The sequence below is a fragment of the Lepidochelys kempii genome, chromosome 6 (assembly GCF_965140265.1).
Source record: "Lepidochelys kempii isolate rLepKem1 chromosome 6, rLepKem1.hap2, whole genome shotgun sequence".
NCBI classification, from domain to species: Eukaryota; Metazoa; Chordata; order Testudines; family Cheloniidae; genus Lepidochelys; species Lepidochelys kempii.
In genome coordinates this window covers 109,441,147-109,468,408 of record NC_133261.1, presented here as the reverse complement: position 1 = coordinate 109,468,408, position 27,262 = coordinate 109,441,147, and the positions used below count along the sequence as shown (strand labels likewise).

At 41.2% G+C, this 27,262-nt stretch overlaps 1 protein-coding gene across 3 annotated transcripts in view; it reads left to right on the top strand.

Annotated features, from left to right (window-relative positions):
* The window catches only part of CCDC85C (coiled-coil domain containing 85C), a 161,792-nt gene extending 134,663 nt beyond the window's left edge, over positions 1 to 27,129 (top strand). For 2 of the 3 annotated variants that reach the window (XM_073349618.1, XM_073349617.1), the window contains 3 exons: positions 15,880 to 15,975; positions 21,330 to 21,428; positions 23,428 to 27,129. In XM_073349618.1, coding sequence (XP_073205719.1) covers positions 15,880 to 15,975; positions 21,330 to 21,428; positions 23,428 to 23,517 — 285 coding nt within the window. In that variant the 3' untranslated portion in view covers positions 23,518 to 27,129. Of the gene's footprint in view, positions 1 to 15,879; positions 15,976 to 20,169; positions 21,307 to 21,329; positions 21,429 to 23,427 lie in introns of those variants that run through there. The other variant, XM_073349619.1, reaches the window with a different exon arrangement.
* The last annotated feature ends 133 nt before the right edge of the window (positions 27,130 to 27,262 follow it).

The following is a 27,262-nucleotide window of genomic DNA, read 5'->3' as shown; positions in this document are numbered from 1 at the left end:
TGTACCACAAATCTTTCCCTTTTTCCTCTTCTGGTCTTTCCATTTGCACTTTTAATAGCACCTGCAGTAGTGCTAAAGTTCCTGTTAGCTGTTTGATTGTCTTACATAAGGATGTAAAGTCAGCTCTTTGGCTAGCATCTTAAGCCTCTTGACATTTTCTATCAGTATATGCCCTTTTATCTCTTGTAGCACTCCTCCTTTTTACCTCTCTATGTAGAACTCTGTATTCTTCTTGCCAATTGCTTGTCTCTTCACGTGTCTTACCATTCATGAGTTTTTGCTTTCTACTTCTCTTTTCCACTGCTGCCCAAGTAGCATTGCTAATCCATTCTTCCCTTTTAGATTTTGTTGTTATTTAAACTATCTTTGCATTTTCTAGATAGCACCCTTTGACGATTTCCCACAGAGTATCAATGTCTTGGTTCTCTTTGGTTAATTCAGTTAGAACACTGATCCTGTTCTTCAGTTCAAGCTGAAAAGCACTTTTTGTCTTTAGGTGTTTTAATTGTGTGCTGTTTATGCACGGTCTTCTTTTAATCCTCGACATCCTCTTTAACTTGATCTTCAAGTGAGCAATACAACAGTTATGGTCACTGCCCACATTTGCTCCCCTGTGCACGTACATCTGCCAAAGAGCTGTGCAAGGTTCTTGAAATGCAGAAGTGGTCTGTCTGATTCTTGGTAGCACTGTCTGGGGAGTTCCATGTTACTTCATGGATTTCTTTATGAGGAAATATTGTTCCACCTAACACTAGGTTGTTCACACTACAAATTTCTATTGATCATTCACTATTTTGATTGATGTCAAAACCCCTGTCACACTTGCCCATAACTTTCATAGATTCATAGATATTAAGGTCAGAAGGGACTATTATGATCATCTAGTCTGACCTCCTGCATAATGGAGGCCACCAAATCTCACTCACCCACGCCTGCAATAAACCTCTCGCCTATGTCTGAGCTACTGAAGTCCTCAAATCATGGTTTAAAGACTTCAAGGTGCAGAGAATCCTCCAGCAAGTGACCTGTGCCTCATGCAGCAGAGGAAGGTGAAAGACTCCCAGGGCCTCTTCCAATCTGCCCTGGAGGAAAATTCCTTCCCGACCCCAAATATGGCGATCAGCTGAACCCTGAGCATGTGGGCAAGATTCATCAGCCAGATACCCAGGAAAGAATTCTCTCTAGTAACTCAGGTCCCACCCCATCTAACATTCCAACACAGGCCATTGGGCCTATTTACCAGAATAGTTAAAGATCAATTAATTGCCAAAATCATGTTATGCCATCATACCTTTTCCTCCATAAACTTATCGAGTTAATCTTGAAGCCAGATAGGTCTTTTGTCCCCACTGCTTCCCTTGGAAGGCTGTTCCAGAACTTCACTCCTCTGATGATTAGAAACCTTCATCTAATTTCAAGTCTAAACTTCCTGATGGCCAGTTTATATCCATTTGTTTTTGGGTCCACATTGGTACTAAGCTTAAATAATTCCTCTCCCTCTCCGGTATTTATCCCTCTGATATATTTATAGAGAGCAATCATATCTCCCCTCAGCCTTCTTTTGGTTAGGCTAAACAAGCCAAGCTCCTTGAGTCTCCTTTTATAAGTCAGGTTTTCCATTCCTCGGATCATCTTAGTAGCCCTTCTCTGTACCTGTTCCAGTTTGAATTTATCCTTCTTAAACATGGGAGACCAGAACTGCACACAGTAGTCCAGATGAGGTCTCACCAGTGCCTTGTATAACGGTACTAATGCCTCCTTATCTCTACTGGAAAGACCTCACCTGATGCATCCCAAGACCCCATTAGCTTTTTTCACGGCCATATCACATTGGCGGCTCATAGTCTTCCTGTGGTCAACCAATACTCCAAGGTCCTTCTCCTCCTCTGTTACTTCTAATTGATGCGTCCCCAGCTTACAACTAAAAATCTTGTTATTAATCCCTAAATGCATCATCTTACACTTCTCACTATTAAATTTCATCCTATTACTCCAGTTTACAAGGTCATACAGATCCTCCTGTATGATATCCTGGTCCTTCTCTAAATTGGCAATACCTCCCAGCTTTGTATCATCTGCAAACTTTATTTGCACACTCCCACTTTTTGTGCCAAGGTCAGTAATAAAAAGATTAAATAAGATTGGTCCCAAAACCGATCCCTGAGGAACTCCACTGGTAACATCCCTCCAGCCTGATAGTTCACCTTTCAGTATGACCCGCTGTAATCTCCCTTTTAACCAATTCCTTATCCACCTTTCAGTTTTCATATTGATCCCCATCTTTTCCAGTTTAACTAATAATTCCCCATGTGGCACAGTATCAAACACCTTACTGAAATCTAGGTAAATTAGATGCACTGCGTTTCCTTTGTCTAAAAAATCTATTACTTTCTCAAAGAAGGAGATCAGGTTGGTTTGGCATGATCTACCTTTTGTAAAACCATGTTGTATTTTGTCCCATTTACCATTGACCTCAATGTCCTTAACTACTTTCTTCTTCAATTTTTTTTACAAGACCTTGCATACTACAGATGTCAAACTAACAGGCCTGTAGTTACCCAGATCACTTTTTTTCCTTCCTTAAAAATAGGAACTGTGTTAGAAATTCTCCAGTCATATGGTACAACCCCGGAGTTTACAGATTCATTAAAAATTCTTGCTAATGGGCTTGCAATTTGATGAGCCAATTACTTTAATATTCTTGGATGAAGATTATCTGGGTCCCCCGATTTAGTCCCCATTAAGCAGTTCGAGTTTCGCTTCTACCTCAGATATGGTAATATCTACCTCCATATCCTCATTCCCATTTGTCATGCTACCATTATGTCTAAGATCCTCATTAGCCTCATTAAAGACTGAGGCAAAGTATTTGTTTAGGTATTGGGCCATGCCTAGATTATCCTTAACCTCCACTCCATCCTCAGGGTTGAGTGGTCCCACTTCTTCTTTCTTTGTCGTCTTTTTATTTATATGGCTACAGAACCTTTTACTATTGGTTTTAATTCCCTTTTCAAGGTCCAACTCTACTTGACTTTTAGCCGGTCTCACTTTATCCCTACATGTTCTGACCTCAATAAGGTAGCTTTCCTTGCTGATCCCTCCCATCTTCTACCCCCTGTATGCTTTCTGCTTTTTCTTAATCACCTCTCTGAGGTGCTTGCTCATCCAGCTTAGTCTACAACTCCTGCCTTTGAATTTTTTCCCCTTTCTTGGGATGCAAGCTTCTGCAGCTTTGACTTGAAGTAATCCCAGGCCTCCTCCACCTTTAGATCCATAAATTCTTCAGTCCAATCCACTTCCCTAACTAATTTCCTTAATTTTTGAAAGTCAGCCCTTTTGAAATCAAAAACCCTAGTCGTAGTTTTATTTTTGTTTTTCTTCCGTTCATTTTGAACTGATAACTCTTGATCACTTGAACCAAGGTTGTCCCCTACAACCATTTCTTCTATGAGGTGCTCACTACTCACCAAAACCAAATCTAAAATGGCATCCCCTCTTGTCGGTTCAGCAACTACTTGATGAAGGAATCCATCAGCTATCGCATCTAGGAAAATCTGAGCCCTATTATTATTACTAGCACTTGTCCTCCAGTCTATATCTGGGAAGTTAGTCTCCCATGATCACCCAGTTTCCATTAGTATTTACTTCATTGAAAACATTAAACATTATAGCACACCCCAAGCACTATCACAGGGGGGGCCTCTAGTAGTTTTCTTCCCCAATGTGATTTTTGCTCAGACGGACTCTGTCTTAACTTTATCTAACCCATCACTGTTATTTCCAACCTTTGCATTTAAAACCACCTCTAGTCACTATGATATTATGTTTTGGGACCTTGGCTAACACATCCTGTAACAAATCATAAAAAGCATTATTTTCCTTCATCTGGCTTTTTTGTTGGTTGGTGCATAGCACTGTATGACTGTTAGTTTGAAGAATCTTGTCTGAAACCAAGCTTTAATGATTCTTTCATCGCCTGATTCCCACTCAGCCAGTGCCTGCCCTGCCTCATTTGAGATTAGGATTGCCAGCTTCAGTCTACCATCCACAATCCAGGAATGGAAATGATTTTATATGTTTCTCTACATAGTGTAATTTGTTTGAACCTCTCAATTTATACTCCCTGATTCCAATTAATTACTTGGGCAGTTTTAATAGCTTTGTACATTGTTCCCACATTCCAAAATCTGATTTTCATTATTGATCTGGTCTTGAGCAAGAGACTTCTCAGGACATGGGCTTTCTTTACAGTTTTGACCAACGTCTGTCATATTCTTCTCATGAAGTCGATCACATGTTTAAGCCTGCTGCACACAGATATGGCTCCTTTCTGTAGTAAGTTTGTTTTTGTCTGATGAAGTTACCAGCTCCATGCAAACCTTAGGTCCGCGGCTACTTATTCATTATTCGGAGCGGTTCACATGTTTACACTTCCCCCATCCTCCACCTGAGGAACGCGCTTGGTAGCTTTGGATGCTCCAAAGACCAAATGAGACATTGCATATTTATTAATGTATAATTTTATTCAGTGCATGATTATTTTGTAACAAATCACATTTGCACGGATTGAACTGAAGAGGAGCCTGGGAGGAAGTTCCTTGCCTCTGGGGTTCATCTCCCTTGATTTTGCTACCATGTACTAGCCAGAGATGTCACATTCCTTATAAAGATATTTCTGAAAAGTGCATTTTCTTTTGCCATATGGCAGGCACATTATTATTACAAAAAGGGTATGTGTGTGTGTGTACACGCCCTTAAAATACCACAGTGATGGGTGCTATAGACAATCCTGGGTATTTCCATTAGTCACTTAATTGGTTATGTGTAGTAATATAAATTCATTAATTTCTATGAGCAGTCTCTGATCCAGTGTCCTTAAAATTAACCTTTCTTACAGTTGTAAAAACAGTTGATAAATGGCCCTGGATTCTCATATGTATTGTAGCATCGGAGGTATTTGAAGGAAAGAGATCAGGTCACATTGTCTTAAGCATCCTACAGATCTTCAGTGCAGCGTCCCAAAATGGTGCCTTATGGTTCCTAGAGCTGGTGTGCAGTGGCACAATCCCCAAAAGAATGCTTCATTCCCCTTTCTGTTCCTCCTTTCTGTCCCAAACAATACCAACCTGCTGCCCAGCTAGCATGGGAAGAGGGTAAATCTGTGTGTGTGTGCGTGTGCATATAAATACACAAATTAGATGTGTTGTTCAATTCTTAATGATGCAGGGGAATTTCTGCAAGGTCAGCTATTAAATAACATCTTATTTTAAGGGGATCATACCACTAAAGATCCTCCCATACATGCATTCAATAACCGGCTGACTTAATGGGAGCCTTCTGAGTGGATCTGAGGACAGGGAAGTAGCCCATTGGGTCCACTGATTGCCTCCGCTCTATGGCAGCACTTGCCGAATGAACCCCCAGTACCTTTTTATACATGAGGAGCAATGAACGAAGAGCATGACAGAAGGAAGTGCATTCCAGCTGATGACGTTGATAACACCATGATGCTATTGAACAGAGAGAAAACCAAGGCAGCCTTTTCACTGCCACAACAATAGCAGGTGAAGGAGAGAAAATTAAGTAAAAGGATATTCAGGAGAGTGACAGAATTTGCAGTGCAGGGAATGCTATTTTAAAACTTCAGAGTGTGTGTTACAAGCAACTGAGGATAAGCTAATATATTTTAAAGGTAGTAGGCCTTTATCAACAGTTATTTTGAAGTCTATGAACAGCAGGTGCTGTGTCTCCCCTCAGTGTCCCAAAAGAGCTGTCCCAAGACAGAATTTGCTCAATTTTACCAACAACTTGGAAATCACATTTCCATCTGACATCTTTTGTATCTACTGTTGTCATAATTAACCTTTCAGAACTGAAAGAGATGAGAGAAATCCATCTGTTGTGGCTTTGAGCTTTCTGACAGCACTTTGCAGATAGTTCACTTCCTGCCTTGTGTATTAGTATGATGATATTGCTTATTTTCAGCTCCGGGGGGAACTCTTGCATTCAGTCTTCCCCAGGTCTCTCAAGAGGCTGTTTACTAGTAGCTGCAAAACCAAAACGAAAATATACAGTGGTACGTGCAGAGAGGAAAGGGGAGAGTTGAGGAGAGATGGCCCTGAGACTATCTACTGCAGTATTTGCCATCCCCAAGCATTCCAAAATTAGCCTCCACCCCCCCAAACATGAGAGTGACTGAAAACTTAAAAATAACATTTTTATTTGCCTTCTGTTTTTTTGAGTATTTAGTGTTTCACATTTTCCACCTTCTCTCTGCTTTATTTATTTTAAATGAAAGCTTTTAACCACCTGACTCCAGGAGCTGGGGCTTTAAGAAAAATAACAAATATGCATGTGTGACAAAAATTCATGAGAGCTGACAACACCATCAGAGGTGTGGGTGCCAGGCACAGCCAAAACACCTTTCTAAACATCAAAAGGAGAGCAGAAAAATCCGTAATCTTTTTAAAGGAACTTCTTTTATTTTAAATCTGGAAGTATTGTTTTAAGATTGCTTGATTTGTTTATTTTTAATTAAAAAATTAGTCTTTTTCAAAGTAGTCAAGTTGACAGTCTCCACTTCAGTCAGTCACTTAACAGTATGTTAACACGCTGTGCATGGAAAAATGGTATAATATTCCTGCCGATAGTATTCAGAATTTTTTTCGCAACCTATATCGCTTAGTTGTTGTTTGACTGAAACAGCTCTGAATTTAGAATGCTAATACCAGTTTGTAAGATTTTTTGAAAGACCACAATGCCTCTTTGGTGCTGTGAGAGTCTGTGGCAGTGTCATGTTTTTAGACAGTGTAGATTGAACTCAGGTCTGTTATACCAGTCTAAATCCAGACCACAGTGGAGTTACTTGGGTTTACATTGTTGTAACCAAGAGGAGAATGCATTGTGGCATTCCATGAGAGTGGAACTCTGTGATACATTAATGCTGTTCAGGTAGGAAAATTCCAAACATTCCTGTTGCATGGGAGAGCTAGTTGCAAAAGGATGTCCATGCTTTCCCTCACCCCCCTCCTATGTGCGGTCCTATAAGAGCTCCCTTCTCCTTGGCACACCAATTCAGACGTGTGATGGGGAGCAGTGTGGGACATGGCTGCAGGGAGAGGGGTCTCCTTCCATTGGATAGACTGGATATTTAGGACTGTATGGCAATGAAGCAGTTAAATTGTTTTTTATTACTCAAACGGGATATATACACCCTTTTTGCTGCTTAAGTAGATTTCACTAAACTCTGCCCTGAAGATATGGTTTGTCTGACTAGTCGGTGTCTGAGCTGTGCAGATGGGCTCTGCCTGCCTCCTGGACAGACCCAATGGTTAATTCATGGATTTCAATATTTACATGGCCAGCTGCTCAGTATGATTAATGGGAGGCAAATTAAATAATGCCAAAGGAGATTAGCATCTGCAATAAAGTCCCTCTGAATCTGAGATGGAAGATGGGTCTTGTTTTCACTTGCTAATACCAAGGACCAGTGGCTCACTTCCTTCAGTAACAGCAGTGAAGAGATTAGCAGCATACAGTAATAGTCTTCTATTCAAGACATAAACTTTCTTTCCATACTTTCCATTCCGTACTTCCCTCTGTGGGATACGTGTTCTCGTGTTTGTATCCTGTGGCAGGCATGCAGCTTTGCACAGCTGGAAAGGAGCATAACGTGACTTAGGTTAGTACGAAAGTGTGGCCATCTAAATGTGCAGGAGATGCAGGTTTTGTAGTTGTTTTTTTTTTTTAAATCCTGCAATCTGTCTGAATGGTGGGTACATGTTAATGAAGTGCCACCATTACTTAGGGTGGCCAGCTCTGACTAAAGCTATTCTGGGAGATTTTTTCCCCAGAACATGACGTAATGTCATTTTTCTTAAAATATCCTATTAAAATCTCCTGGATTGGTTTCAATAGTCATCGGGAGATAGATGCCGATTCTGGGAGACTCCAGGCCAATCCTGGAGGGTTGGCAACAGTACGGTTACTAAAAAGAAAAGGAGGACTTGTGGCACCTTAGAGACTAAGACATTTATTTGAGCATAAGTTTAGATGAACCGGGAAGATAACTATTCAGAGCAATTCCAAATAAACAGGCATATTCCAAGATGCTCTACTCAGAGAAAGGAGAGGAGATAATGGGACTGGGGACTGATGCATTGAACAGCAGGATGGCAAAAAAAAAAAAAAAAAAGGGCTAAAGTTGGTAAAAAAAAAAAAAAAAAAAAAAAAAGCCCCTGTAATTGGTTGTTGACCCATCTCCCCTCCTAAGAGATGGGTGTCTTCGGATGATGCTATCACGAGACAAATTGGTCCTCTTTATGTGCACTCCATAGCAGAGGCAGGAGTGTGCTACGGGCATGACTATCTACAGTAAGAGAGAAAGGGGCTTGGAAGGGAGGGGAAAATGTCAGCTCAGAGTCATGTCATGCTCGGAATACACATTGCGCTTGCTCTTCGTTTCAAGCTCAACCCTTCTGTGCTCGCATAGCAAAGAAAGGCATGTGCGCGTCCCAGCTCCGAATGGGGCTTCCACAGATTCATCAAGTAGATGCTAACGATGATATTTATATTGAAGGACCTAGAGAATTTTTGAGATCAACTATAGCAACCTTAAAAAGAACAGGAGGACTTGTGGCACCTTAGAGACTAAAAAATGTATTTGAGCATAAGCTTTTTTGTGATGCATCTGATGAAGTGAGCTGCAGCTCACCAAGTCCTCCTGTTCTTTTTGCGGATACAGAGTAACACGGCTGCTACTCTGAAATATAGCAACCTTGTTTCTGATCTTCAAGGAGTCTCAGTCTCTAGGCCTTTTGTATATCAATGTAAGGACTAAATCTTGTGAGCAGCCTAATAATACAGAAATAAATGGACATAGGCTCAAATAGATGTCCCCCATCTCTCCTCATTTTGGATCCTGCCTGAGCCCCATTGAGCAGGGCTTTCAGTTCAGCAAGGTGGCTTTTCTGCATCTAGCACAGCTCCTGGTCTGGTATGCTCCCAAAATGGGTCCCTTTCCCCCCCAGCAAGGTAGGTAAGACTGAAAGGAGAGGAACATTTTCAGCGAGATCTCTTGGAGCTGCCACTTGGTGGGGGGTGATGATGGGTTAAAGTTGAACTGTGAAATTTCACTTTCCATTTCTGAATGAATCAACTGAAGCTAAGAAGGTGGTGGTGGTGGTTTTTGGGGTTATTTTCCCTTTGTCGTGCCTTGGGTTTATGGCATGCATTTGCAGAGTTTCATTAATTGCTGCGTAATGTGGTAAATGCAGATTTAATTTAGTTGCTAGCGCTGAGACAACACAATCTCCTGGGGTGTTTGTGTTTCTGGGGCCAACTTTTTAGTGGGCTTCCCTGATTGCTCCAGCAGTACTTGCAGGCACATCCATTTGCACTTGCAAAATGAGTGATTGCACATGTATGCAAATCAGGTCTCACTGAGTGAGTCTTCAATTATATATGACAGGTTTCAGAGTAGCAGCCGTGTTAGTCTGTATTCGCAAAAAGAAAAGGAGGACTTGTGGCACCTTAGATGCAACCGATGAAGTGAGCTGTAGCTCACAAAAGCTTATGCTCAAATAAATTGGTTAGTCTCTAAGGTGCCACAAGTCCTCCTTTTCTTTTTTCAGTTATATATGTAACTTTTACACCAGGCATGTGGTCATGATCACCATCACATACACTCACATTTCATAAGCAGCTGTATCAACTGACTTTACATTGCACTTGTGAATATAGCTAAGCTCCGCATATACCAGTGATTGTTTCCATAATACCTAATGTACCTCAGAGAAATGGGAAAGAGGAAAAGGACAAGTGGTATAATGTGTGATGGTGCAGTGTTGGAAAAATATTTCCTGCAGGTTTTGATTCCTGTCGAGTCTTTAGGATTTTTTTAACCATACATCGGGCATGCAACAAAAAGGCAGCCAGCTGATTATTAATCCCTCTCCTCATGCAAAATAGAAGAACCATGCACAACAGAGAAGACTGATTTGCATCAAGGCACTAGACTTGGACTCCAGTGTTCGGGGTTCAGTTTCTGACTCTGCCACAGAATTTCTGTGTGAACTTGGGCGAGTCACTGCATCTCTGGGTGCCTCAGTTCCTAATCTGTAAATATTATTTCCTTACCTTCTAGGATAAATTCACAAATGTACATGAAACTCCCGGATGCCATAGAAACACCTAGAAATAAATCCAAACAGAGCAAATTAAACCAAGCCACAACCAAAACCAATGACAAACACAAATCTATCCACTTGAGTTTTATGTGGGTTGTATGGGGATACCTGCCTATTTCACTTGTAGTTTTCTTTGATCAGTCACATGGCAATCAACACTTCACAGCATCCCATGTGATCACAATTATCCTTGTTTTACTGCTATTTGAGCTATTATTTGACCATTTGGGCTTTTTTTAAATCTGGGTTTAAGTGCAAAATTCTTCTTGTTTTTTAAATCAATGATCTGTAGTAATAGAAAGCAATAAAAAGACGTGAAATTCAGAAGCTTTGAGATGTGGCCACAAGCTCCATTTCATTATTAACCATCTAAAAAGTTCTCAGCTCCTGGGATCTCTGTGGACCATGACTGTCCAGTCAAGCAAAACCCTTTTTAAAGCTTTCATTCTGATTCTGAAAGTTAGCTGATCTGTTCAGGAGCCAGTAGCACAATTCCTGGCAGTTCAGGACTAGACATCTTGGAGCTGAGGTAGACCTGAGTGGGGGGAGGGGAGAAGGGGCTGTTAAATGGATATAGCATTCACACTCAGAGTAATGAGCTAAGAAGAACGAGATCTCCTGTCTTTGTCAAATCCAATGAGAAATGTTGGAAAAGTTGCTCATCACAATTCTTCTGTTCCTTTTGACTGCCAGGAAGTATATAAAAAAATCTAGACTGCAAGTGATGTTTACACTTGGATTCTGGGAAGGAATGGTAGAAGCGACCCTACGGCTATTATTTAATGTGTTCACAAAAGCAACAACCTGAAGCCACTGATGCAACAGAAATGTGCAATTGTTGTTCTGCTAAATTGGCACATGGACTTGCCTACTATACCATAGAACTTAATGGCCAGATTCTGCTCTCATTTATATTGATGTAAATCAGGAGTAATGCTATTAAAGCCCACCTGCGCCAAAGAGAATGAGAAGCTTAGCATCTAGTAATGACTTAGGCTCTTACACTTGTTCTGTGCTCAGTAGAGAGGTGAAGCAGAAAGGGTGTATTTTTCATCAATTTAAATATAAAAAAAGTCACATCCTATTTGTTTTATGAACTATTCTTTATTCACCTCTGAAAACAGCCCACAGGTCCCATGACTGAGGGTAGGGAATGTCTCCAGCTTTGGTTACAGACTGATACGAAAATCTAGCAAATGGCTAAGTCAGCAAGACCTCTGACTAATGCAGTGTGCATATCCAAGAGAACCAACAAGGAAGAAGAAATTCAGACTGATATGAGCCTCACAACTCAGAATGTAGCGTTCCTCGTCTGTGTAGACTGTGTCTGCTTGTTAAGATGATAAATAGATTAACCTGTTTGTGGCTGGGTGGCAATGGGCTGCTTCAGTAGTGTAACCCTGGCTATAAAAGGGTAAGGAGGAAATAAAGGAAAGGGGTGTAAGAGAAAAACAAGAGCAGTATGAGCTTAGACTACTGCAGAGATGGGAGCTGCAGAAATAGTAGGGCTTAGGCTATAACAGCCCTCCAAACATCTGACCTTTTGCCCTCCATCCAGTCTCATATCTCCGACTCTCTCCCTCTCCCCAGTATCTCATCTTGCTGCTGGATGACATGCAGCTGCTCATCTTTCCTTCTTGGCCCCTCCTTCCCTGCTTTCCTGCTGTTGGCAATTCCACAATTCTTCCTGCAGAGTGGGGCTGCAATCTTGGGGTTATCTCTGCCTCCTTCCACTTCTTTCTCCCCCCAACCCCAGATTGTTGCTGTCAGTAAATCTTGCCAGTTTTCCCTCTACAACATCCCCCAGATCTGGCCATTCCTTCTGCCAAGACCCTGGTCACCTCTGACCCTGATTACTATAGGGTCTTCTTGGGCTTCCTTGGCACTCACTCCAGCCCAGAAAGCCACTGTGGTTCTATCTAAGTACTTTTATGGCCCCCAGTACCATAGTATCTGAGCACCTCATTATCTTTAAATGTGTTTTATTCTCACAACACCCCTGTAAGGTAGGCCAGTGCTATTATCCCCATTTAACAGGTGGGGAACTAGGGCACAGAGAGATTAAGTGACTTGCCCAAGGTCACACCAGAAATCTGTGGCAGGGTGGGGAATTGAACCCTGGTGTCCCAAGACCCAAGTTAGATTCCTAACCACATCATTCTTCCTCCCAAAACTCTTCACTCTGACTAAATCTAGCTGTTCTTCACAGCCCTGCACTGGCTTCCCCTCCCCATGAAATTCATGCTCCTCCTCACCTTCAGGAACTTACACAACTAGCTCTCCATCCCCCTCTCCATTCTTGTCTCCTCCCACTTTTCTCCTTGATGACCTCACTCTGCCAAGCTGACGCCCCTTTCGTGTTTTCCCTCCACTCCCACCTTTATGCCTTCTTTGGTGCTGCCTCCGGTGCCCGAAACTCCCTTTTCAACGTTCTGTTCACAGCACACAAACAGAGAAGTTAGATACAAACATATAAATTGCTTATTCTGGAGTGTTGCAACATAACACTACTTTATTTCGTCAAATCCAGAACCCTAACCACAAGAACCAAAGAGAGAGAGAGGCAAAGCAGGCTGCTTCCGAAGGCAGCAACGCACAAGTCTCCTCACCTTGCTCTAGTCTGGCTCTTTACAGACTGATTCAGATCACATGCTTCTCTAGCTTAAAAGTAGGACATGGGGAAAGTGTAAGGAAACCCCTTACACTTGATAACTTGTAATATTTAATGCAGTTTTCAATACACCACATCCATCCCAGCTCTCCATATTTACATCTTCTCCTCCTCAAAACCCATCCTGAAGACTCGCTTTGTGAAACTCTTTGCTACTCATTCATGCTGCTTTTAGTGTCCTGCTTTCCTTTTCCTACATTTGTACCTTCTTCACTTAGTTTATGAGCTCTTTGGGTTGAGGATTTCGTCTGTAAAGGGGTTTCCCCACTGACACTGCCATACAAATAATAATAATAATTAACACCAAGCCTAACCTGAGCATCAGTGATCATATTTGTCTTGGAAAGGAAGCCATCCCAGAGTGAGGCTATGTTTAGGCAGAAGCGGGCCCCTTTCCTTTGTTACATTTCCATCATTTAACATTGTATTTTTAAGGACAAATTATCTGCTGGTGTAAATGGGTACAGCTCCACTGCCATTGACACCAACAGAGAATCCGGCTTAATGTGTATGTATTTTTGAAATGATCCAAAATATACAATTTGTCTTTAAATCAAATGCAACTGAGGGTATTATAGAAAAAATAATAGTGGGTTTTTTTTCACGTGAGTGCGGTAAGCCATTGGGCATGATCAGATGTTTTGGAAACCATCTCTCACTGTTCTTTAAAAAAAGAAAAGGAGTACTTGTGGCACCTTAGAGACTAATAAATTTGTTAGTCTCTAAGATGCTACAAGTACTCCTTTTCTTTTTGCAGATACAGACTAACACGGCTGCTACTCTGAAACCTGTTACTGTTCTTTATGGCTCATGTTTCCCTCGTGCTCGTCTCCCATATTAGTTTTAAGAGCGTTTACAGTCATAGCTCAAGGTAGTATTACCATCAATGCCTGACGCAGGAAGAGAGAAAGATGCTATTGTGGAAAGGTGTGACCATTTTGCTGCCTCTTGTGGGAGACCTTTAGTCTACTGGAGTGTAGTCAGAAAGCCTTGTTTATATTTCCAGGGTGATAATGAAGATTCTTCTTGTAATGATCAGCTGGGTTGTATGTTAATATCTTGCAGGGTGTTTACTGTGTTCTAGCCAGGGGGAGCTTTGGGGGGATTTGTGGCCACAGAGCCCCAATTCTTCTGCTTTTACTTGTCATGCGATTAAGATCTAGATTGTATTAAAAAGAAAATAGTGGTGTTTTTGAAGCCAGAGGTTGGGAGAATGATACATATATTGATGCATTTGACATTTATTGAAGACTGATTCTGCAGGCTTCCAAGAGCAATTAGCAGATCTCCATCCAAGATCCCTACTGAATAGTCTTTGTTGGCAGCTCTGGTTTAAGTGGATCGGTCACTTACATTTTCCCCCCTTTATCATTTATTGTTAAAAGAGTTGGCTTGACAGCCTTGAAGATGAAAGTTCTCTGTTTAGCTATACAACATGCACAACCCCGTGGGAGAAATGAATTTTTCCCTTATCCCCACACTGAGCTCCAACCCTGCGCTGGAGAGATCCGTTGCAGAATGCAATGGTAGCCTCATCTCCATGCTCTTGTAACCTATTAATTCTCCCTTGAGATTTCCCACAAAGGTGCTAATTCTAATGCTGGTTTCTCTGATGAGTTCACCTCTTCAATAGAAAGTGATGTGTGGGCCACCAACTCATTTCACAACCATCAGGGGAAGACGGTTTTAGGTCAATACCTTGGTTAAATTCAGATCAGTGGTCTAGACATGAAAGAATCCCTGGCCATCCTGTCTTATTATCCAGAGCCCAACAAACTGGGCCAAATCCAGTTCCTTTATCAGCTGTATATGAACATTTTTAAAAAATAAAAGCGAAACACTTGAAAAAGTAAAACATGGCCATCTGGGGCTCACAGCTGAAATGCATGAGAAATGAAAACAACCCACTGGCCTCTGCTTGGTATAAAAGATTATGGGACGAGACACTGTTTTTTTAATCTTAGAAAAGATGGTAATGAAGACCCACATGCATTGTATGGGCAAAGCATTCTTGTGATGGGGCTACACATCACTCTGTCATCCTAATTTATTTTCACCATCCAACAGGATAATCGTTCTTTGTGTTTCCTATGGGATGCGAAGACTCAATATGAGTTTGTCAATGGATTCATTGTTGGTTTCTCTGAGTATTACAGTGCAAATGCACAAATAGGAAGGACAGGAGGAGTGCATCTCGCTGAATAAGGATATTGTATCTCGTGTTATTCAACAGAGAGACCTTGAAAAGCAAAGCCTATATCGAAAGTGCTTATCAAGCTGTTTGCATACTTGAATTCTTATGAAAATAGCCATTTTTGTATCTTTCCCAGTGGAATCCTAAACACAGTTGAACTAGAGAGCATGTTTTGGAAATAATCCCCACCAACATCGAGTCTGGACATCCGTTTATCTTTAGGTTACCTTCCAATCCTTCTTGTAGCTGAAGATGGGTACATGATGCCCATTTGAAAATGTTGCCCCAAACCATTAAAAACAGATGCCCACGATTATTTTCATGCCAGATATTCTCTAGCTTCTTAGTAAAAGCCAGGCGGTGCCGGAAAGTTGTCATGTTTACAGTGTTTTCTCTATGGCAGGGTGGGAGAACTCTTTTGATCTTGTCTAATGCACAGAAGTTGCACCAATTAAACTAAAATTGTTTCTTGAACTGATTTAGCTAAACTGGTACAAGTCCCTGTGGGGAAACACATTGGTTGACATTTGGCTTATATGAAGTAAGCTACAAAAGAGTCAGCTGATGTGTGTCCGCATAGGGGTTTGCACTAGTTTAATGAAATCAGTTTAAGAACTGCTTTTAGTTAAAATCATGTAGCTTTTATGTGCAGATAAAGCCTTTGTCTTTGCCTGAGGCTGGTGGAGAGTTAGATTTGAGGTAGTACTGATGCAGTTTTGTTCTTACTAGGTATTTTCTTCCTCTCATTTAAAGAACTCAGTTAAAATACTTTAAAGAACTCAGTTAAAATACTTTAAAAGTGTGTTTTTTACTTATTGTTTCAACAGGGCCCAGCTCGTATGACTCCTGATCTTGCTTCCTCTCCTGTGGCAGGATATGTGCCTGTGGGTCAGAAACCAGAGGCAGTGGTGCATGCTATGAAGGTAGGTCTGCATTCAACCAACATGTTGTATTGTTCCTGCATACAACAACTGTAGAAACATCATCTGGCATTTTCTCTAATGATGGAATCATAGTAATCAGAGATGGAAGAGAACTATTCAGCCAGATTATTACTGACCAGCAGCCATGCAGTTAGCTTGTCACACACTTACCAGCACCTCAAGCAGTTAGCTTGTCACATACTTACCAGCTAAGCAAGGTCAAGTGTGGCCAGCTTTTGGTTGGGAGACCTGCAAGGAAAAGTCACAATACTCCAAGCTGGTTACCTTTTGAGTTCCTCAGTCCTGACGGAACCAATGCCTCAAAGTAGCTTTAGGAAGCACTGGGTGCCATTTCAGAATGAGATACATGCCAACTGTCTTATACACTTTTGGTCATTGAAAATCCTGTGGCAGTTCTCGTAAGAGTAGGGAGCATTTTTTGTAATTATGTAACAAACTGTGGCTTCATACACATATAGACACCTAATTTGTCCCTGGGAGTCAAAACTAGGACCCTACCACTTGAGGTAAAGGAGAATTTTTGACTTGGTAGCAAGTGGTAAAGTCACTAGGGCCAGCCTCTAGAAGGAGAAATTCACTTGACATGTAGTAGGCTGGTGTGGTACATGTTTCCCCTTGTCCTGAGTATCTAAGATCCATAGAAATTCCAGTCTTGCAGTGTCATAGAATCAGAGAATATCAGGGTTGGAAGGGACCTCAGGAGGTCATCTAGTCCAACCCCTGCTCAAAGCAGGACCAATCCCCAACTAAATCATCCCAGCCAGGGCTTTGTCAAGCCTGACCTTAAAAACTTCTAAGGAAGGAGATTCCACCACCTCCCTAGGTAACGCATTCCAGTGTTTCACCACCCTCCTAGTGAAAAAGTTTTTCCTAATATCCAACCTAAGCCTCCCCCACTGCAACTTGAGACCATTACTCCTCGTTTTGTCATCTGCTACCACTGAGAACAGTCTAGATCCACCCTCTTTGGAACCCCCTATTTCAGGTAGTTGAAAGCAGCTATCAAATCCCCCCTCATTCTTCTCTTTGGCAGACTAAACAATCCCAGTTCCCTCAGCCTCTCCTCATAAGTCATGTGTTCCAGTCCCCTAATCATTTTTGTTGCCCTCCGCTGGACTCTTTCCAATTTTTCCACATCCTTCTTGTAGTGTGGGGCTCAAAACTGGACAGATGAGGTCTCACCAATGTCGAATAGAGGGAAACGATCATGTCCCTCGATCTGCTGGCAATGCCCCTACTTATATATACATCATTGTATAATGAACCCTGGCTACATACACACAGATCACATAGCTGTCTGTGGGGATCAGGACCAGGGCCTCCAGCACTAAAAACTAAAAGGCCTTTAACATTTGAGCAGGCTGTGTAGTTGCTGGTACCACCCAACAGAGGGAGACATGACCACTCACTCTACAATCCAATTCTGCCTATGTGTATTTCTCCTGTAGTTTCTGGATAAGGTGACATTCTTTGTTTCCTGACCTAAATGGTTCTGTGCTGTTGACAGATCATAGACTCATGGAAGATTAGGGCTCCTCAAGGGGTCATGTAGTCCAACCCCCTGCTCAAAGCAGGGCCAACACCAACTAAATCATCCCAGCCAGGGCTTTTTAAAGCCGGCCTTAAAAACCTCTAAGGATGGAAATTCCACACCTCCCTAGGTGACCCATTCCAGTGCTTCACCACCCTCCTAGTGAAATAGTGTTTCCTAATATCCAACGTAGACCTCCCTCACTGCAACTTGAGACCATTGCTCCTTGTCCTGTCCTCTTCTACCACTGAGAACAGCTGAGCTCCACCCTATTTGGAACCCCCGCTTCAGGTAGTTGAAGGCTGCTATCAAATCCCCCCTCACTCTTCTCTTCTGCAGACTAAATAACCTTAGTTCCCTCAGCCTCTCCTCATAAGTCATGTGCCCCAGCCCCCTAATCATTTTCGTTGCCCTCTGCTGGACTCTCCAATTTGTCCACATCCCTTCTGTAGTGGGGGCCCCAAAACTGGACGCAGTACTCCAGATGTGGCCTCACCAGTGCCGAACAGAGGGGAATAATCACTTCCCTCGATCTGCTGGCAGTGCTCCTACTAATGCAGCCCAAAATGCCGTTAGCCTTCTTGGCAACAAGGGCACACTGTTGACTCATATCCAGTTTCTCGTCCACTGTAATCCCCAGGTCCTTTTCTGCAGAACTGCCGCTTAGCCAGTCGGTCTCTAGCCTGTAGCAGTGCATGGGATTCTTCTGTCCTAAGTGCAGGACTCTGCACTTGTCTTTCATAGAATCTTCGTTGAACCTCATCAGATTTCTTTTGGCTCAATCCTCCAATTGGTCTAGGTCACTCTGGACCCTATTCCTACCTTCCAGCATATCTACCTCTCCCCCTCAGCTTAGTGTCATCTGTGAATTTGCTAAGGGTGCAATCCATCCCATCATCTAGATCATTAATGAAGATGTTGAACAAAACCGGTCCCAGGACCAACCCCTGGGGTACTCTGCTTGATACCAGTTGCCAACTAGACATCAAGCTGTTGATCACTACCTATTGAGCCCGACGATCTAGTCAGCTTTCTTTCCACCTTATAGTCCATTCATCCAATCCATACTTCTTTAACTTGCTGGCAAGAATACTGTGGGAGACCGCATTAAAAGCTTGGCTAAAGTCTACTCATCCAGGGACTGGTCTTCCTGGATGCATGGATGCACTGGACTTTGCTAAAGTCAAGGTATATCACGGCCACTGCTTTCCCCATATCCACAGAGCCAGTTATCTCATCACAGAAGGCAATCAGGTTGGTCAGGCATTTCTTGCCCAGAGTGAATTCATGTTGACTGTTCCTGATCACTTTCTTCTCATTCAAGTGCTTCAAAATGGATTCCTTGAGGACAGTTGCCAGGCTCCACCCTAAACTATAGCTGCATTTCAGCTGGGGATGAAATTATTCCTGTATATAAGTGTGTGCATGTGACAGAGAGAGATACAAACATCATGGGTCAGATTTCTAGGTAGCGTGCACTGATTTATAGCAGCTGAGGATGTAGTCCAGTGTTTGTGTGCATATATATTTTTAAGCTTCTTTGGGGTCAGATCCACAGCTGGTGTAAATTAGTGTAGCTCTGTTCACTGAGGTGAAATGCATGTGCCATATTATGTTACAGAACCATGTGATAAATGAATTTAACATGCACCTTTGACCTCCTTACCTGCCCACTGTTCATCAATACAGCTCTGCTAGGACTTTCTCTAATATTCCAGACCACTCACCCGCTTCAGTGTGGCATGGGGTCAGGGAGACAGTTTCTTGGGTAAATGGGTCTGGAGCCATTTGGGGTTTTAAAGATTAAAACTCTCAACTTCTGCCTCTTATTATCCAACAGCATTTCAAAGACACTTCCATTGAAAACAAAGAAATAAGCTCTACATCCCCTTGACACCACATGAACTTGGGAATGTAATTTAAATTTAAATTGAAGTAATAAAAAATATAGTAAATATTCTCCCTTTGAGACTCATGTATTTGAAAGATCGTTGACTGATAGAATCAGATATGGAAGTTTTAATTAATCTACCCCAAAGTTGCCCTGGACATTTACCCTGTGGATACAGCCAGTATTTGCTTCTTGCAAGATATTTCTGGTGATCTGCACTGGAATTTGATTGTACAGGTTGTGTTGCTTTCACAGCTGAGAGTTGCAGGTGTACTGATTCCAAACAAGCTTGTTCAAAGTGTGAGTCCAGCTGGATCTATAATTAAACAATTCCTTTTTAATAGAAAAATAGACATTGTATTTGTCCGGGCTGGAATGTCTTTCACATGCTCCATTAAAAAGGTTAATCTAGGTAAAGTTAATGTTTGTGCACAGATTCCACTGGTTGCAGATATATTGGTTAAACTAGTGGTTGGTACATTTTAAAAAGAAGTAGGTTAAGGGCCCTAAGAGAATGACCTAGTTTTATAACTGAAACATTTAGCGTACAGCAGGATTTCTGTGCTTGACCAAATCAATGAATAATCTAGGCTAGTATCCTGTTTCTATGAGTGGTCAGTGCTGGATGCTTCAGGAGTGAAATCCATCCTTGTAATGAATCTAATCCTGTAGTTCATTTGCATGCTTACACTAACGCACACACAAATATACCTGCTTTAAGGGTGTATGTGTTGTATGTGTATTCCTTTAGCACAAGAGAGAGGCAACATGGTGAGTGGCTTAAAAATCTTATTTCCAGGAGTCTGAGGTGACCACATTATGCGTGAGTAACAAAGCCATGAATGAGTTATGTAGGTCATCCCAAACACACGTCAGTAAAATGACTATTTAGTGTCCTACCATGCTGTGCTTTTATTCATGCAACAGATTTGACAGAAAAGGCTATTTAAAAAATGTTTTAGAAGGTTTTTAATATGTTGGTGCTATTTTTGTGTGGGGTCTCCACCTATAAAGGCAGGTGGCTTTAATATCATGAACCCTACTTTTCTGGACACCAGAGAAAAGGAAAAACTCTTTTTAGCAAGCTCTAAGCATTATCTAAAATCAGTTTTTTGTACATAAAAATAATGCAATTTTAAAAAGACATTGTCAACTTGACGAGATGCAGTGAGTCAAGAAAATGAGTTACAAGTAACTTCAGATACCCACTTCTCCCTGAGCCCCCTGCCAATTTTTGTACTTTTACAATCACATTTTCCTGTTTGAAAATGCTTTTCTCTCTCTTGTTGCTGTATAAAAGACCCACTGGCACAGTAGGAGAAAATGAATGGCTAAGGCCCACAGTCCTGCAAACGTTTACACGTGTGAGTAACTGCATAAGTATCACGGCCCAATTGACTGTTACAGGAGAGAGAATTAAACTGATTACATTCACATAGGAGGAGACAGTTCCTGCCTTGAGGAGTTTACATTGGAAGGCCTTAACTTCTTTAGTTAGGGGTGTGATTTGTTTACAGGTATAGTTAAAGCAGTACAACCCTTCATATGGATGTAGGTATAACGGAGTCTTATACCAGTACAGTTTATTCATGTACATTCACGGGACTAAGCTATACTGATACGAGCATCTTTACCTGGTAGAACTGCATTCACGCTGCTTTAACTATACTGGTTTCAAACCAACATAGGTGAAGTGGGTATAGACAAGTGCTAAGGCTCTGCTCCTGTCCCTGATAGTCCGTGGGTTGAGTGCTGCACCCATTGAAGGGAATGCATCTCTTTGTGGGAGCAGCAGTTTATAGCATTGGGGATGTGGCAGACCACATTGTGTTAAATCCCAGCTAGTGTTCTTGCAGAAGATGTCATTGATCTTTGAGATGTATAATACTTTGGCAATCTGTTTGTTTGTAGGTCCTTGAAGTCCATGAAAATTTGGACAGGCAAATGCAAGATAACTATGAAGAAGACCTGAGTGAAAAGGAGAAAGCAATTGTTCGTGAAATGTGCAATGTAATAAGTCTTTATTTGTAGTATTTTATATAATGTTATTTTGGTCCTAATGTTTTGTAACATCTGTTGTGTGTGTGTGTGTGAGCGTGTTTTGAAACCCACAGAGAAATTCAGTCATAAGGAAAACTTAATCAAAGCTCAATTAAATTCTGTATGGGCAGGAGCCAAATGTCAAATACCTGAACACTTAATTTGATGCATTTGCACAGAAGAAACCTAGGGCTGAGCTTCCTTAAAGGATACGGACACCACCTGTCCCACTCATTTCCTGGTAGAGAGTGGCTTATCCTATTAGGGCTGATGGACAGTTATGCAACTGTCTTTATCTGGCTAGGAGGTTTCAATTTTCAGCCCTGTGTACTGATCTTGGTTTGTAAGCCCCTGAGAATTATACGGTCGATTAAAAGCATAGGTTGGTCCTTTTGCCTTAATTTATACGTTTTAGGGTATTTAAGTCGTAGAAGTGGAGTGACCGTAATCTGATGTCAGAATTAGAATCCTCTCGTTTGAATCCATGAGGGGTGATTACACGTGATTTTTGGCACCCGCTAACATGTTTGGCCTAGCAACCACATTGTATATGGAGGTTGCCACATATTGTAAACTGAGCATTTATGCCAGGACTTTGCTCTGGCTGAGGTGTGGCTGCTTGCTGGTGCTCTGCTACCTTTTATTCCAGGCAGAATAAAATGACTTGGGTACACACTGCGGATGAAAAGTGAGCTTTGTATTGCTGTTAAAACATTGCTCAAGCTGAGAGTCATGTGTTTTGGAGGATTTGACAGTGCAGTGTTTCCCAGAGCAGGGACTCCTGTGGATATTCTCTTTGAAATCCATATTGCAGGTCAGAATATCAGTGAGGCCTTTTTGGTGCATGAGAATTTCAGAGGAAGCAAAACTCTCTGAAAACTTTTTGAATAGGTTGATGACAGAGTGTTTCAAAACCACTGGAGTGGCACAACGGTGCAGAAATGTGATATGACTTTATTTATGGAAAATATGAATGTATTTTTGGTGATGACATTTTTACAAAGATGTTGTTGGGCCGGAATACCAGAAACTGTTTAGTGTGGATTTTCTTCCTTTCCCCACCCAAAGCATGAACAAATTTAAAGAGCTAGCCCCAAATTTGCCCCTACATAATCCCACCCTGTCAAAAAACAGGGTTTAAAAAAAACTTTTTAATTCCTGAATATACAAATGCTATAGTTAATCCTCTGCAGAACACGAAGTGCTTCACTTTAAGGCTCCAAGATTGTAGGTAAATCCCTGCATTGAATAACAGTGAGCTCTTGGTTTGTGGGCTTTGTTTGGGTTTTATTAATGCCACTTTCTTCTAGCAGAAGGGAAGATAGAATGTTACGACTCCAGGACGGCACCTCCGCAAACTTGTGGGTTGGATGCTGGGTATTTGTAGAGATAAACTGGAAGTGGCTCTTAGATCTACAGCAACATCCTTCTTAGAAATGTTGCTAATTCTTGTCACTTCCTCTCTTGCTTTCCTCGTGAGAGCCCCACTTTCCGCATTGGTCCTCCTCTCTGTGTTAGGTTTTAGAGTAACAGCCGTGTTAGTCTGTAAGCTTATGCTCTAATAAATTGGTTAGTCTCTAAGGTGCCACAAGTACTCCTTTTCTCTCTGTGTTAGCCATTCATAAAAACTGCTTTAAAGGGAGTAGTATCTGAACTGGATGGGATCTTTTTCGGATGATATCTATTGAAAGGAAATGTCACTTTTTTAAGAATGTCAGTGTTTGGTCTAACATTGAATTTAGCTTCTGAACCTAATGTATTAGTTTTATATCATTACCTATGGCATAATAGTTCTAATTTCAAGAGAGAGAAGATGAACACTTCAAATCCTTTAAATTGTAATTTGGTGCATAAGTGCCATCTAATGGTCAGATGTAGAACTGCAACTCTGGTTTGGAAACTGCCCATTTTGACTTCTAGACAAATAATGTAGCTCATCAACTGCAATCTTTTCCCCCTTTTCCCACAGGTTGTCTGGCGAAAGTTGGGTGATGCAGCAAGTTCCAAACCATCCATCAGGCAACACCTTTCAGGAAACCAGTTCAAGGGGCCATTGTAGGAACGTCACACTGAAAACTAGAAGCAACTCTATAAAGAATCAGAGAGGAAGAGAGCTCTGTTTCTAGCAGCCAGTTGGGGTTTTTTTTCTTTTTGGTAACTGTCTATAGTGTAAATATGGCAGCTAAAGGCTTAGCCTCCAGGCTACGATCTGGAACCAATATTAAATGGGTTAACCATCCTATAATCACAGACTTGTGTCACTTGTATTGTAGTGCAAACCTGCTTTGTTGTATGGTCTCTATGTAGAATTACCTAACAAGAGAATTTCTAGGAGGAAAAATGGAACCCTGACCTGTGAAGAAGTTATTTTGTATTGCTTCTGCCCACCTGCTTGTTAATTGATTCATAACTAGGCTGGTGGCTCTACGTAGCATGTTTTTGGATTCTCCCAAGGAAACAAAAATCTGAATCAGGTGGCTTATTGGCTGTCCCTTTACTGAGCTGCTAAAATTGCTTGGAGGTCCTTATTTTTGGAGGATGATATGCAACTATTTTCAAGAGCGATCATATAAAATACTTTGTGGAATGCTAAAACACTGAAAGCACCTTGTATGTTGTACCGTATTGACCATGACACAGGTCCATCGCAGGCATGCAGAATAGCTTGAGCCTCCATTTCAGCTGCTCGTGACCTGATTTTAATGGAACAAATGATACTTAGAAGATTTCTGCAGTCACAATGTGAATAATTTTAAGTCATTTAGCCACAATCCAGTATGACTATGGTAACGCTGTTCCTGTAAAACTCTTACTGCTAAATACTTAGGGAAGAACAGCTTTCCTACCAATGTGGCTTACAGTTTTAACAAGAGAAGTTTCTCTCTTGGATCCTAGTATTTCAGTATTGACATTCACTCACATAATAAGGATTTGTTTTGTAATGTCCTTGTGGAAATACTGAACTAAATTGGTTACTTCATGATGTAACCGAAGCAACAGCCATTCAAAGCTGTGTAAATGCTATATCAACAGAAGCTGTCAAATGAGGCTGCTGCTGCCATTTAAGCTTTATTTTTGTTAAACCAAAATGGAGTGTTTTTTTCCTTCTAACTGCTGTATGTAAAAACAGTGGGACTTATATTTTGGTATTGTGAGTAGCTGCTTGTGGAGCTGTAGTAAGAGGTTGACCCCTTTCGGTTCCATCTTGTCACAAGATCTGGCCCCGTGTTTCATGAGCTGTTCTTCCCCTTCCCCCCCCAGCAGTCTACGGGAAACTGGACTGTTAGTAAACCTGCCATTGTAAAATAAAATAATCCTAACAGTACATGCATGTAGATCTCTTCAAAAATGGCATTGGTTTTGGTGCTTAGTTTGACGCTTTAATGTTGCCACTTTAGAAAAATCAGTCACAGCTACCTAAATGCAGTTGAATTAGTTGAGGTTGTTACTATTAGATACATTTGTTTTGCATTAGCGGAGTTCTTGACTTTGATTAGCGTGAAACACCTACAAAGAACTGTTACGTCAATCTTGCAGGTTCTAACACAAGAGAGTAGTGCCACTGTCTTTAGGGAGCCTACTTGCCTGAGTAAGGAATTTGCAGGATTGAGCCATAAAGAAACAGAGAAACAAAATAAAAATTAAGCAGTAAGTAACTGTAGATTAGATTAAGAATGGGCCCTGATAGCTGAGGTCAGTGAGTTATTAGAAACTCCCTCAACAGCAGTTCACTTCCCACTAAAGCATACCTGAGCTCTGTCAGCCACTATTGAGCTTACTAACTGTAACTCTGTACTAGGTTTATGCAGTCTGTGTAGCCTGGCAGAAACTAGCCTAGAAAATGGCACACTATCTACCTTTTGAGTTGACCTCTAGAGCATTCTGCATTTCCTCTTCTTAGCTTTTCATTTTGACCCTTTTCAGCCTGTTACCATCTATACTATCCATCAGTTTTTCTTTCTTACTCAACTATTTTCTTCATATTAAGAGGAGGGGAAAAGCATGATTTTTTTCCTTCCAGAATAAGGCAGCAAAGAAAGGTTTAATTTCCCCTCTGAGCTATAAAATGTACATATAACTGCTTAATCAATCTACTGAAAAGGCCATTGTAATTATGCCAGTGTCCAAACTCTGGATTGAGGGTTAGGAGCAGAATTGAATTACTTCAGCAAATTTTCAACTGAAGCAGCAGAAGTGTTGCCAGTAAAGCCTAGAGTGTTATTTGTACTGATAATGTGCTTGCTGGTCTCTGAGTAGATTAGCCTAACAAATAAACATTTAATGCTCCCTCCCTCTCAACAGGACCGAGAGCTAAACTAGCACATTTACTCCTTTCACTGCCTCTGACCTACTCGTCCAAATTTACTGTTAATCAGATATTTATCACAAGCCATTTTGTGGCTTGAAGCGTTGTCCGTATTCTGGTTTCAGCTGCAGATCTCAAACTCTTAAATAAAGGGGAAACAGCACTAAACCTGAGGCGTGTTGTATGGCTGTACACCCCAGAGAGCTGGCTTAGAAGACAGCCAGTCTTTTAGTTAAACCCCTGAAGGATCCTGTATACGAGTAGGCTAAAACTATATTTTGTATGATTCTACTTGGCAGCATAAGCCCCAAATGCAAGATGTGCATTGTTGATTTTATAGAAGTACATGAGAGTTAGTGCTGTATGTATTTTTTTTAAAGTTTGCTACTCTTTGTATTTAGCTCCGTTTGAGCAAAAAAAAAAAAAAAAAAAAAAAAGGGTGTCTTCCTGGGGGAAAAGACACTCACATTACAGAATGACTTGGGTGCTAAACTTTCAGTTGTCTGAAAAGATGTTTTATATGCACATTTAAATTCACTCTTTACTATGCTCTAGGTCTACTGTGAAAACTACCTGAAAAACTTTGTACAGTAAGTTTGAGGGAAACCCTCCCCCAAAATGGTGGCCATTAAGTTGATATACATTGGGCTACTGTCCTCAGTCTATTTAGAGGCTGCAAACTCTGCAGCCCCGAGACAAACAAAGCTTCCATTGACTTCAAGTGAAGTTTTGCTGGCCTTAGGAAAGCAGAATCAGGCCCTTAAGTTTTCTTTGAGTGACTAATGTAAACAAGATTTTGAAATGCTGTGGCATAACCAACTTCAGGTGGCTCATTGCACCTTTAATAAGGCTTCTGAGCCCAACGGTGAGACTGGCACATTTTTATCCAAATATTATTAGATATAAATCAGTGTTAAAGTGACCTTTTATCTTTTTAGAAACTGGGTGGGGAAAAAGTACTACTGATCTTTTTCAAAGTGCATGACTGTAAAGTGATAAAATTGTATATTTTTCATAAGGTGGGGAAAGTCTATTTGAACTGCTTTGGGAAATCAGTTTGAAGTTTGATTTCTGTTAAACCTGTGATTTTACAGCCCTCCTGTATATGATTTACAAAAGAAACTGGAATAAATTAGCACCCACTGTTGTGTACATAGCAAAATCTTTAGACATTAGCACGCATTTATACCTTTTATTGAACCACTTTGGCTTTCGGGGGGGGAGGGGGAAGAAAAAATAGTAATCAGATTTTTTTGGTATGTGTGTAAAACATTCATTTGGAATATTTTAGTAAAAATGAAGTATGAGATTGTGATAGTGTATACTTTCAGTTGAATAAAATAAAGTACATTCTTTGTAAATGAACTGTGATCCTTCTACATTTTCATAGACCACTGCTAAAATATTCTGACAGTGAGTTAGTACAAGAGGTAAAACACCTTTCCTCTTGCAGCAGTATAAACATGAACAGTCATTTTAGAGACAGACTAGTGGGGAA